Source organism: Xenopus laevis, chromosome 2S (genome assembly GCF_017654675.1).
Source record: "Xenopus laevis strain J_2021 chromosome 2S, Xenopus_laevis_v10.1, whole genome shotgun sequence".
Classification (NCBI taxonomy): Eukaryota; Metazoa; Chordata; class Amphibia; order Anura; family Pipidae; genus Xenopus; species Xenopus laevis.
The window spans coordinates 126,624,148-126,636,947 of record NC_054374.1 but is presented as its reverse complement, the minus strand read 5'-3'; the positions used below and the strand labels follow the sequence as shown (position 1 = coordinate 126,636,947).

The 12,800-nt window shown below is 39.2% G+C and overlaps 1 protein-coding gene across 2 annotated transcripts in view; it reads right to left on the bottom strand.

The window, feature by feature from the left end:
- Positions 1-7,832: 7,832 nt before the first annotated feature.
- acvrl1.S (activin A receptor type 1 S homeolog) overlaps positions 7,833-12,800 on the bottom strand; it is a 41,884-nt gene continuing 36,916 nt past the window's right edge. For both annotated transcript variants that reach the window (XM_041584361.1, XM_041584362.1), the window contains 2 exons: positions 10,069-10,199; positions 7,833-8,253 (listed from right to left, as the gene is read on the bottom strand). In XM_041584361.1, coding sequence (XP_041440295.1) covers positions 8,119-8,253; positions 10,069-10,199 — 266 coding nt within the window. In that variant the 3' untranslated portion in view covers positions 7,833-8,118. The remainder of the gene's footprint in view (positions 8,254-10,068; positions 10,200-12,800) is intronic.

Genomic DNA, 12,800 nt, shown 5'->3' with positions numbered 1-12,800 from the left:
TTTCAGTGATAAATGAGGTCAAATTGAAATCTGATTTTGATAAATAACCCCCTCAATGTCCAAAGGGCCATGTATCCAAACACCTAAGCCACTTTATGGTGATGATATAAATATCATTGTCACTGTGTAAACTAACTGTGAGGGCACACATTAATATTTGGAAACAATGAATTATGGTACGAATCTAAAAAAAACCCATATATTTTCTTATATTTGTGTGGGGTTATGTGTTTTTAGCTTTATGTGCTCCAAATTATAAAACAAGTTGTTACAACTTATTTTTTTTAAAATTCAGGGTCCTGTTACAATTTTAGTGTGTGCAAAAGGGTGGTCTCTACGTGGAGGAAGTAGGGGCTCAGGAATTAATTACAATCTTAACTTACTTGTTGCAAAAAAAGGCGTGAAGAGCTTTGCACATATGAAATATACTAAAGACTGCACCCGATCCATTATAGTTTTATAAATTATCCAAATAACAGCTGTAAACACCTCCCATACTAAAACAGTTAGTAATTACAGGGCATGTGCTGTTCCATCTGACCAGTGAGCTCTGGCCTTACACCTTTGGTACAAGCTGGAAGACCTGAGGAACAAGAGTTACATTTAGGAACAGCTCCTGGTATGCCCTTGTGTATTCTGCTGGAGTAGTGCAATATGTGGTGTTTATACAAATGGCCTCTAGATGTCACTGTGCTCAAGAGTTATACTTGAGCATATTTTCTATACAGCTTGTGGTGTTAGAGTTGCTTACTGTTGTGTAATGGTTGCATAAGCCTGCTAATAAAGCACTGTTATACTCTACTCATCCTGGGCTACCAAAACATAACACAAAGCTTAGCCCTAACCATATGTAAATAACAAGGATGCCCTATGAAATCATTCAATAATTGAAAACAATTAAAAATAAAAACTGTACAGTTGCTTAGCCTTAAAGCGGATATAAACCTAAAAATAACATCTTGCTTAATGTTCTGTAATTCTAAGCAACTCACACACACACACACTACTCACAGCAATGTTAATTGTACATGTAATTCTTGTTGATTGCAGTATTTGTCACTTTCTGCACTTAGTTCTGACCCTTGAGACAATGTTGCAGAAGCCAAATACAATTTAAAAGCATTGAAATGTATATTGGATATTTGTTTAAAATTTACAATTTATTTCATTAGCAAATCTCATTTTTGGTTTACTCCCCATTTAAAAGAGCAGTAACCTGTCTAGGGTTTAGGCTGAACAGGGGCGTAACTATAGAGGAAGCAGACCCTGCGGTTGCAGGGGGGCCCAGGAGTGTAGGGGGCCCAGTGAGACCCTAGTTAATTAGCAATTTTAATATATCTTGGTAAAATAGGCCAACTTAGAAAATACTTTGGGGCCCTAAATTGAATTTGCTATGGGGCCCAGTAACAACTAGTTACGCCACTGAGGCTGAACAAACTTTGTGACAATCATTGTGATAACAAAACAATACTGTGGGTTCTGTTAAGTTGGAAAGATTTTTAAAAGATCCGATCATCATCGTGAGACCACGATTATCTCGAAACGATCGTAAAATCATAAGAATTGTCCATCAACTAAAAAGACCAATTTGCCAGGAAAACAAAGGGGAGCTGCCTGCTTGGCCCTGCAAACATAGATAGATTGTACTGGGACCGACAAAGATTTTTTAACCTGGACGATCAATTTCCTGACAGATGTCACCCGAAAAATCATAAGATGTACGATCGTTCGAAATCCCACTAACCACACGATAATTTCGAAGGATTGGTCGGACTTTGCTAAAATCGGTCGTTCGGTAACAAAAATCTTTGCGTCTATGGGGAGCTTTATTTCTTGAACTAAAGAGAGCAAACTGAGAAATTGAATCTCCATGTTTGGTCTCTGTGAGGTAGATAAAAATTACAAGAGCTTAGATAAACCCTGTGCATAAATGACTTCTGTTTATCTCTGCAATGAGATTTTCCTGTTTCGGTTGTTTAGCTCAAGAAAAAAAACATTTACATTTTTTGTAATTAAAACAATATGCAAAAGTTTTTTTCAGAACAAGTCTTAGTTGGAAAGTTGGAAAGGGATTTATTGCCCCTTTAAAGCAGTCCAAGTAACCAGCCTGTGAAGTGATGCTGAAATTTGAAGTTCACTGGGAAGGCTGCAGCTTGAATTTTAGTTAGAATTCCCCGTGCCTCTGTTCTTTTTCAGCAAGAATAGCTCTGAAGGCAGATGAAATGTTAATAAAAGGCAAACATGTCTGGCTTTTAATGGCACATTCTAAATGTATGATTTGTTACACAGAATTAACTTATCCAGCACTTACAGTAGCAGCTGTTCGCAGCAAGTGCTTTGTCTGCATCGCTGATACAAAATAATTTCTTGAAAGTTAGATTTATCCCGCCTATTTGATGCACTATGTTTTCACTTTATATAACAAATGGTATTATCAGCCTGCACATGTACAATATCATAGTCCACTTTGGATAATGACAGGACTAAGAAATAAACATCTCTAGAATGTACAAAGGCACTTTATATATCAAAACCTTTTCTGCAACAAAACCATCTCACAACTGGAATGGAAAATGTGCTATATTTGGGGAGGGTGTATAAATATTATTTGCTTGTACAGAGAAAATTGCATTGTGTGCAAAATCGATAAATATATATATATTAGTTGGAATAAACACACTGCTTGTATCCGTCAGGGAATTATCTATAGAGTTCTGTAGAAGAACAACAACTGATTATGACCAGAATGTGTCCCCTGAATCCAGACCTTATTTGTGCCCAATGAAACTGTAGGCAGGGGGTTTTGACCCCCCCCCATTTATCAAGCTGCCCCCTGGTTCAAAAAGGGTAACTGACTTGTGTGCAGAAAAATGGCATACAAAAAGCATTTACACTATGCAACTATAATTTAGTTAGTACTGCTTGCAAAACATACTTAAAGGAGAACTAACCCCCCCCCAATGTGCAGGCATTGCCCCCCTCTCCCTCTCCGCGATGTGCTTTAGTGTAAAAAAAAAACCCTATAAAAAATTTTAACCCTTAAATCCAGAGAAGCACAGCGGAGCTCCCGTTCGCCATCTTTCAGCTCTTCATACAGTCGTTGGTGTCAACGCGATTTGTGCATGCGCAGTTGAAGCCGATTCCTGACTTGGCCCAACTGCACATGCGCTGGGAGGCTTCGTGTCGGCGAAGAGACCCAAAGATATTCTGAAGAGCCAGAAGATGGCGACCAGGAGTTCCGCTGTGCTTCTTTGCATTTATGGGTCAGAATTTTTTAGAGGGTTTTTTTTTTTACACCAAAGCACGTTGCGGGGAAGGGGCTTTTGGTAGCGATGGGGTTAGTTCTCCTTTAAGCCAAATCAGTGTTAGTCAAAGGCAAGGCACAATTTGCTACATAAATGGCACAAGGGAACCCTGTATATCTGACCAGTTATGACCTGTTAAATCCGAAGTTCCCTTGTGCACATGATCATTTTTTTACTGATTGAATATTGTGTATATGCCTGCATGATGCCCATAATAATACACAACATGCACAACATTTATAAACTTGGCCTATTCCGAGCATTAGGAACAATGTTTTTTTTCACTCCATATTCTGTCAAGACAGATTTTCATATGAGCCAGTGATAGGTTAAGCCACTCAGAGTCTAGCCAGGGATATTTGATATCCAAGTTTTTCTACCATCTGTCTGTTTTAAAGCTGCCTGTCCTGGTTTCAGCATGTGAAACCTGGACAAAAATTGGCAGAATCTCAGCCCCTGAAATCTTAACTCTGCCCTTGGTGTGACAAATCCACCCCTGACTTCACAGTCAAGCCCCTTTATCCAGTTAGCAATCCTAAGACACTGCCCTTTTGGGTTTAATACATGTTTTAAAGGAGAACTATAGCTTAACTAAAGAAGTAGCTAGAAATGTTGTAAATTATGTTTTGTGCTTCTGTACCTATGCAAGGCAACCACAGCCCTTTACCAGTAAATATCTGTGTCTCCAAAGATGCCCCCGTAGCTCCCCATCTTCTTTTTTGCTGAGTCACTGCACATGCTCTGTGCTGCTGTCAGTGCTGAGCTTAGGGACCAACTCACAATATACTTAATACAGAGATACTACATGGCGGCACAGAAACATGTGCAACTAGCATCAGAATTTAATAATCAGCCTTGTAGCAATGTAGTTTATATTACAGACAAACCTAATTTTCTGCTTGATCATTTGTAACGACCCCTAAGCTTAGCTTCTCAACAGCTGCTCAGATCCCACTGAACATGTGAGTGTCACAGACACTTTCCAAGATGGTGACCCCCAGTGACAAGTTTGAAGTCCTGGATCATTGCTGCTATTGTGAAGCTGAAACTTTAGGCTGGTGCAATAAGTTCAGTATATAAAATGCAGCATTTTTAACTATATTCATTAAGGGTTTAGTTCTCCTTTAAAAGTATACTGTATTATCCTGGTAACCACAGAGGTACAGATATAACAATGCCACACTGCTCTATCTGTAGTTCATTATACAAATAGTCTAAAGGAAGCATTTGATTTCCAACATGACAACAGATCTATCTGTATCTAACATCATTCCTGTGGAGTAATATGTGTATTATAATATTCTACTGCTAGCTGGAGCACAGACATCACACTCATGGCTCTACAAATCCTTATTTACTGAGGAACTTCACGTTCTTCTACCTTCTCATGTTATTTCTCAACAGATTTGACAGACTGTACAACTTGAATATTCATATCTTCCCTGATAGGGCCTAGCATCAGATTTGCAGACTAGTTCTGGCTTATTTCATTATGTCATTATTTAATTAGTCATGCACACTGAAGAGATAAAACAAAGCACAGCAAATACAAAACATTCCAACTCAAGAAAATTGTACCACTGATATTATATCCACATGGAGACATTAATGGGGCAAATTCACTAAAGGACGCAGGGCCTAACGCTAATGTTAATTCGCTAGCGTAGCGCATTTTCGTTAATTCGCCAATTCACTAACGGACCCTGGCGTAAATTCGCTATTGTTACTTCGCACCCTTACGCCTGGCGAATTTACGCAATGGGCGTAACTACGCAAATTCACTGATGCGCGAATTATTCTGAACGCTACCTTTTACGCCAGACTTCCTTCGCCAGCTCAGACCAGGTGAAGTGTAATAGATTTTAAAAATGAGTGGTGAGCACAACTTTCCCTTGTTTGTTATAGTTATACAGGAGCAGTGACCAGCTCCATGTTGTAGCTCCCACCCCTCCCAGCTATAGTCAGGTGATCCCACTGGTGTCTAATAAAAGGGCAGCCAAGTTTGGGAGTTTTACTTTGAAAGCAGCTAGTAAGTTGCAGGTAAAACTTAGTCCCTTTGTAAAATGTATAATTAAGCAATTGAATTCTTAATGAATCAGATGAAAATTAAGCGTAGGACTGGCCAGATATGGGATGACTTTGACGTAGTTGGCCATCTTAAATATATTGCAATATATGGACAAACAATCCCTGTGTTGTTTAAAGGGTAAGGCATTTTTTAGTAGCAGTATGCACAAAATGTCTCTGTCTTAAATATATTGATAATGGGTTGAGTGCAGAGGACCTCTTGTAGTTGACTATATGTATTTTGTGGTCACACCCTCATTGCACCCCCGCCTAATGGTTTTAAAAAATAGTGGTGAGCACAACTTTCCCTTGTTTGTTATAGTTATACAGGAGCAGTGACCAGCTCTATGTTGTAGCTCCCACCCCTCCCAGCTATAGTCAGGTGATCCCACTGGTGTCTAATAAAAGGGCAGCCAAGTTTGGGAGTTTTACTTTGAAAGCAGCTAGTAAGTTGCAGGTAAAACTTAGTCCCTTTGTAAAATGTATAATGAAGCAATAGAATTCTTAATGAATCAGATAATTGAAAATTGAATCAGAAAATTAAGCGTAGGACTGGCCAGATATGGGATGACTTTGACGTAGTTGGCCAGCTTAAATATATTGCAATATATGGACAAACAATCCCTGTTTTGTTTAAAGGGTAAGGCATTTTTCAGTAGCAGTATGCGCAAAATGTCTCTGTCTTAAATATATTGATAATGGGTTGAGTGCAGAGGACTCTTGTATTTGACTATATGTATTTTGTGGTCACACCCTCATTGCACCCCCGCCTAATGATTTTAAAAATGAGTAGTGAGCACAACTTTCTCTTGTTTGAAGTGTAATAGAGTCGATAGGGATTGCTTCAAAAAAAAGTTAAAGATTTTTCTAAGTCCCAAAAAACGCTGGCGTTTTTTCATTTTTTATGGGTGATAAACTGAAAAAGATCGAAAAAATTTTTGGGGCTACCCTCCTTCCCCCCTACATTTCCTAACTCATGGCACCTTAACTATACAGTGGGAACACGTGTAGGGCAAAATAAAAATTTTATTTGCTGTTTTGAAGGTTTCCCAGGCTTGTCTAGTGCTGCTACATATACCTCCATTGTAACTTCAATTTGGCGCCGTATGCAAATTAAGCATCGCTGGCATAACTTCGCTTTGCTTGGCGAATTAACCCTAGCGCAACTTCGCAACCTTACGCTTCCCCTGAGCGCAACTTCGGATTTTAGTGAATTTTGCGTATCGCTGGCGAAAATATGCCTGTCCAAGTGTGGTGAAGTGGACGCTGGCGCAACTACGAATCATAGTGAATTTGCCCCATTATGTCATTAATTATATGAATAAAAAAATTTTTACTTTTGGATTTCCATAGCTTTAGTCTTTGTCCTGTAGAACTTTATTTAGATTTGACATGCCCTTTAAAGAAAGAAAAAACTACTGTTACCCCCAACCTGAGTGTGAGCTCTATTAGCCTGCACCTTTGGTTGGGGATAATATATTTTGCCAAAAGGTGCCTTATAAACTCTTAACATCTCATATGGTATTTTGCAACTTAAATACATTCTGCACATTTGACACCTTCAAATTCTTTGATAAACCTTTTCATATTGTAAAAACACTTTGCTGACTCTTAGCACTGGTACTAAATCAGCGGCATATCCTCTAAGGCCCAGGCATCTTCTGCTAAAACAATTTCAGTCACTGTGTGGGCACTTTGTAGTTGTACAAATCCCTCCTCTTCAGCCTACCAGAAAGCTTGCAGGTGGCACGAGCTGGTGGGGAGCACTGGGAACCACTGGTTCAAAAGGTGCAGTTTCCTTTGGTGACCATCCTCAACACTTACAAAGCACATAGTACAACACAGAGACCCCTCCACACCATGTAATAAGTGCATGATGCTAATTCTCAATTCTGCGGCTTCATACAACTTAAGGTGGCCACACACGGGCAGATAAAGCTGCCGATATCGGTCATTTGGACCGATTTGACAGCTTATCTGCCCGTGTATGGGGGCTTCCGACGGGTCTTCCCGATCGATATCTGCCCACGATATCGATCGGGAAGGTTTGATTTTTAAACCAACCGACCCGTCGGAGCCCCTTGGCGCATCGTAATTCGATCGTTCGGCCATACGGCCGAACGTTCGAATTACCCCCGATATAGCCATGCCGTTAATGGCATATCGGGGAAAGATCCACTCGTTTGGCGATGTCGCCAAACGAGCGGATCTTTGAGTCTATGGCCGCCTTTACAGTATATTTGTGACCAACCCAAATTTTTGGGGTCCCTGAATTTGAAGTAATTTCTGATTACTCCACATTTTGCCACCGTAGTTTCTTTGAAAAAAAATAAAAATCTCACCTACTTGTGTGACGTCCTCCTCCTAAGCCCACAGTTGTGCAAGTATGAATCCCATGTTCATTTGTGTAACACATTCACAAAGCTTACATTCTTAAATACAACAATAAATTGATGTATGAACACTATAACTGCTTTATGTACTGAAATATAAAGTTTGAATTCTGATCATCATGGGATGATCCGAATAAAAGAATGGATTTCATTTTCAGGGTTTTGGTTACAAATCTAGACAGGCAGGTCCTTATTCCAGAGAGTATAAGTACTTTGCTTGCTTGTTCCAAGTTTCCAGTGTTCAGGCTTGTATAAACAGCGCATAGGATTGTTTAATGAAGGAGCCCAGATTAACTGAGGGCAGTCCTTGTTGGTGCTTAGTTTATGTGTGTGTCTGCCACTTTCATGCCTTTTCAGCATTCTTGCTTTGTTTGATCCAGGGAACTTCTCAACTTGTTTAGGGCCTTTTTGATCCTTAAAGCAGTTAGTCGGGCTGATGGACTCTGGTACCAGCATTCCCTCATGGTCTTTGCCATAGCAGACAATATCTAGTAGACCACAAATAAAAGAGCCCTGGTTATCTTTTTTGCAGACTCAAATTTCACTGTTATTAGTGGAGATGAAAGCATCGCTACAAGCATGTTGGCATAAAAACAACGACTAATTAAGTTATACAATTTAAAAACGTATAGCTGTACTGTACATGTATCAGGCATGGCTTTAATATCAAACGTCAATTAAGCGTTGTTATATAAGGATCCTAACATATCAGCTTACAGTCAAGCATCTAGTAGGTGTATCACAGTAAATAGCACAATTATGTTTTAATATATAATTCCACAAACATACTGAGGAATGGTTAAAGTATTTGCAGGGGTGGAACAAATGAGGCACTAGATCCATCATCTGTATGGACGCTCAGGGGAACACAGGGCCGGGCAGATTCTGACTGAATCTTTATTATATATGTGCAAAACTGGTACTGTATTCTCCCTCTTTAAAAATGTAGGAAGGGGGGTCTTAAAAAGGACCCTACATCTACATACAGCACCAAGCATTTGACTTTTCAGTATTCCTGTTTTGTTTAGGATCCATCATTAAATTCATGCACTACGAGGCCCAAAGTACTGGAACGTATTAATACAAATTGAAGGAACAGTAACACCAAAAAATTTAAGGGGCAGATTTACCTAGGGTCGAATATCGAGGGTTAATTAACCCTCGATATTCGACTGTCGAATGTAAATCCTTCGACTTCGAATATTGAAGTCGAAGGATTTGCCGCAATTCGTTCGATCGAACGAAAAATCGATCGAACGATTTTTCTTCGACCTTCCCCATAGGCTAACATTGACATCGGTAGGTTTTAGGTGGCGAACTAGGGGGTCAAAGTTTTTTTTAAAGACACAGTACTTCGACTATTAAATGGTCGAACAGTCGAACAATTTTTATTTCGAAACGTTCGATTCGAAGTCGTAGTCGAAGGTCGAAGTAGCCAATTCGATGGTCGAAGTAGCCAAAAATAACATTCGAAATTCAAAGTTTTTTTGAATTTCGAACTAAGTAAATGGGCCCCTAAGTGTTTTAGTGGAATGACAATATAATATACTGTTGCCCTGCACTGGTAAAACTGATATGTCTGCTTCAAAAGCACATCAAAAGTTTATATAAACAAGCTGCTGTGTAGCCATGGGGTAGCCATTCAAGCACAGGATATACAGTAGCTAACAGATATGTTCAAAAATCTAAATAATCCTATTGTATACTACAGAGCTTATCTGTTATCGGCTATGTCTCCTGTGCCTTTTTTCCTTTTTTCAGCTTTGAATGGCTGCCCCAAAAATTTCGGAAATTTCCGTGACTTTTGACGCATGCGCAGTTGTTCGGGACCAGAAATTTACTTCAACTGCGCATTCGCCTAAACTTCTGAAGAAAGAAGATGGATGCCGTGAACTCAGAGGCCAGAATCTGCACGCAGGAGTGAATAAAAAATTAGGGGCATTTGCCCGGGCGGGCAGGTAGGCAGGGAGGGAGGAGGGAGGGGGGTCTACCCAGGGTAGGGGGGAAGGTTTTTTTTTATTATACGTTGAATTCTCCTTTAACTATTTTAAATTGCCTAACTGCTAGTTGGCACCTATGCTTTCAGACGATTTCCATCCAAGTGTGTGAGTGTGGTTTTATTGTCCACAAAACTACAAAATGCCTGGAATCAAGCAATGTGCCATAGCTGTAATTATGTGCAATGGTTGGCAGTAGAGAGACAGTAAAGGGTGATAGGGTGGCCCTGCCGTTGTAACGAATGGGACCGCAGTAGCTTAATCTGTGGGTTATAAAATACAGTTTATCTTTAATGTTTTACTTACATTGTCTGAACTCCACGTGTTGGGTATATTTGGTCTCTGTTGGTCAATGCAGACAACTTTCTTCATATCCTCAAAGCTTGGGTCATGAGGAACAACATCAAAAAATGGAGGCCTGTAATCCTCCACCAAACCTAGCAAAACAGTAAAAACTGCTTAAAAAGAGAAACAGTACTTAGGTTACAAAGTGTAGCTATGCAACTGTTTTACCTTCCTCTCCCTTTGGTGGATTGCATACAAGTATTTACTGGCAGGAGGCTTGTCCATTACAGGCAACATATTCAGGCACATGCAACTTATATCAGTTAGGTATTCACAATACTCTAAAATAAATAATGTGTTATAAAGAGGTTTGTCTTTTCCTTTTTAGTTTAATTTTATGGCATAGGGCTGCTATGCTTCTTTCCATGAGCAGAAGGCTTATCCTAAAGCTTACCCCCCAATGTAATAGCCTTAGGGGCAAATTCACTAAAGCGCGAATCGGCTAACGCTAGTGCAAATTCGCCAGTGTGACGTCATTTCGTTACTTCGCCGATTTACTAACGGGCACTGGCGTAAATTTGCTAACGAAGTGGACCTACTCTATCGCTACTTTGCACCCTTATGCCAGGCGAAGTTGTGCTATGGCGAATGGGACGTAACTACGCTAATTCACTAACTTGCACATTTTACTGAACGTTACCTCTTGCGTCAGACTTGCCTTCGTCACCTGAGACCAGGCGAAGTGCAATAGAGTAGATAGGGATTGCTTCAAAAAAAGTTGACATCTTTTCCTTTTTTAAGGGTGATAGGCTGAAAAAGATTGTACATTTTTTTGGGGTACCCTCTTTCCCCCCTACATTTCTTAACATATGGCACCTAAACTATACAGTGGGCACATGTATATTGCAAAATAACAACTTAATTTTATTTTATGAAGCTTTCCCAGGCTTGTGTAGTGTAATGTATTTGCTGCTACACATACTTGAACTTTAAATTGGTGCCGTATGCAAATTAGGCATCGCTAGCGTAACTTCGCTTTGTTTGAAGAATTAACGCTAGCGCAACTTCACTACCTTTCGCCTCCCTGAGCGCAACTTTGGATGTTAGTGAATTAGCGGCACCCTGGAGAAGTGCGGCAAAGTGTGGCGAAGCCTGCGCTAGCGCAACTCCGCAGGTTAGTGAATTTGCCCCTAAATGCACAGTGCAGCACAGTGTCACCACCATGTGGCACTAAAAATTTTGAAATTATTTTTTATTTAAAGGAGCGTACGCTCATTTTTTCCATAAATTAAATATAAATAATTAAAGTATACATTGCTTAAAAATGGTTTCAAAGTTATTTGGAACCGTAATTGCTACTGAAAGCAGTATCTATATATATCTTAATTGAAGGATCAGCACTCCAATTTCGTGTGCAATAAATGTGTTTATTTAATGCCTATCCAACGTTTTGGCCCACATTAATGGAAATGGAGTGCTGGTCCTTCAATTGAGCTGTATGACAAACTTTGACCTTTGAAACTTTGATAGTGTTAATCCGGTAAGAGTGCAAACGTTGTACATGAAGTATATATATATATATATATATATATATAGAATAGAGTGGATTCGACCAGACTGTTCAATCGCTAAGCTTCCGTCCAATGAAGCCAATATCAAATAGAACAAGAAAGTGATGAATTTCAGTCCAACGCAGTGGGTTGCTGCAAAATCAGTGCTTTATTCGACACAACATGTTTCGAGCTAGGCTCTTTGTCAAGTGTAATACAAAAGAAACACCATACAACCCTATATAGTTTAAACCACACCCATCATTAGTAGTAATCCGATGCAGGTTATTGCTGTTAGGTAATTATTCAGCCTGACCCCATTCGAAAAAAGTTATACAGACAATTTACAAAGTCCCATAGTGTGTAGACAATTTTCATATTAATCACAGCACGAAACATAACTGTGCATTTCCAAATCCATAACGTGGACAGTGAATCTGTAAATATGACATAATAAAAATTACTTTAAAACGCTTAAAAACAATTACCTGGGTACTGCTCTAAGAGCCTACCCTGAGCCAGCTAAATTTAGTCATAGGACATCAAACGATATCTCAATATCTATAATAGAAACATTCTTACCCTTAAGTAGAGAATTTCACATTCATAATATTAGTCAATAAGTATCCATTTTATCTGGAAGGGAAAAGATCAAAAATTGTATCAAAAGGATTAATGAATATGTTACAAGATATAAATACTGTAGTGTAAATTTCACAGGAAGCTGCTAATACTCCAGTGTTCATTTAGACCTTCTGGATGTAAGATATTCAATTTTTTAATCCACTTTGCTTCTTCTTGAAGTAATAATTTAAGCATATTGCCCCCTCTTTGTGGTTTACAGATCACTTCTATCATCTAGAAGTGAATTATTAGCCCATAAATCTGTACCAAAAAATAATAAGAGAATGACATTTGTCAGTAAATTTTCACGAGCAAGCGCTCAGATTGAAAAGGTGATTAAAAAGTTTTGGCCCATGTTGCAGCATGATAAATCACTGAAACGTCATTGTAGTGAAATTCCAATGTTTTGCTATACTAGAGGACAGACATTACACGATAAATTGTGTCCAGCAGAACCTCGTAAAGCCCAATAAATCACAGTCCCTCTTTCAAGGACCACCAAAAAAGGGAACCTTCCCATGCCTTAGTTGCATATGCTGTTCATCTATCATTAAAGGGGAAGTTGTACACCACCCTATA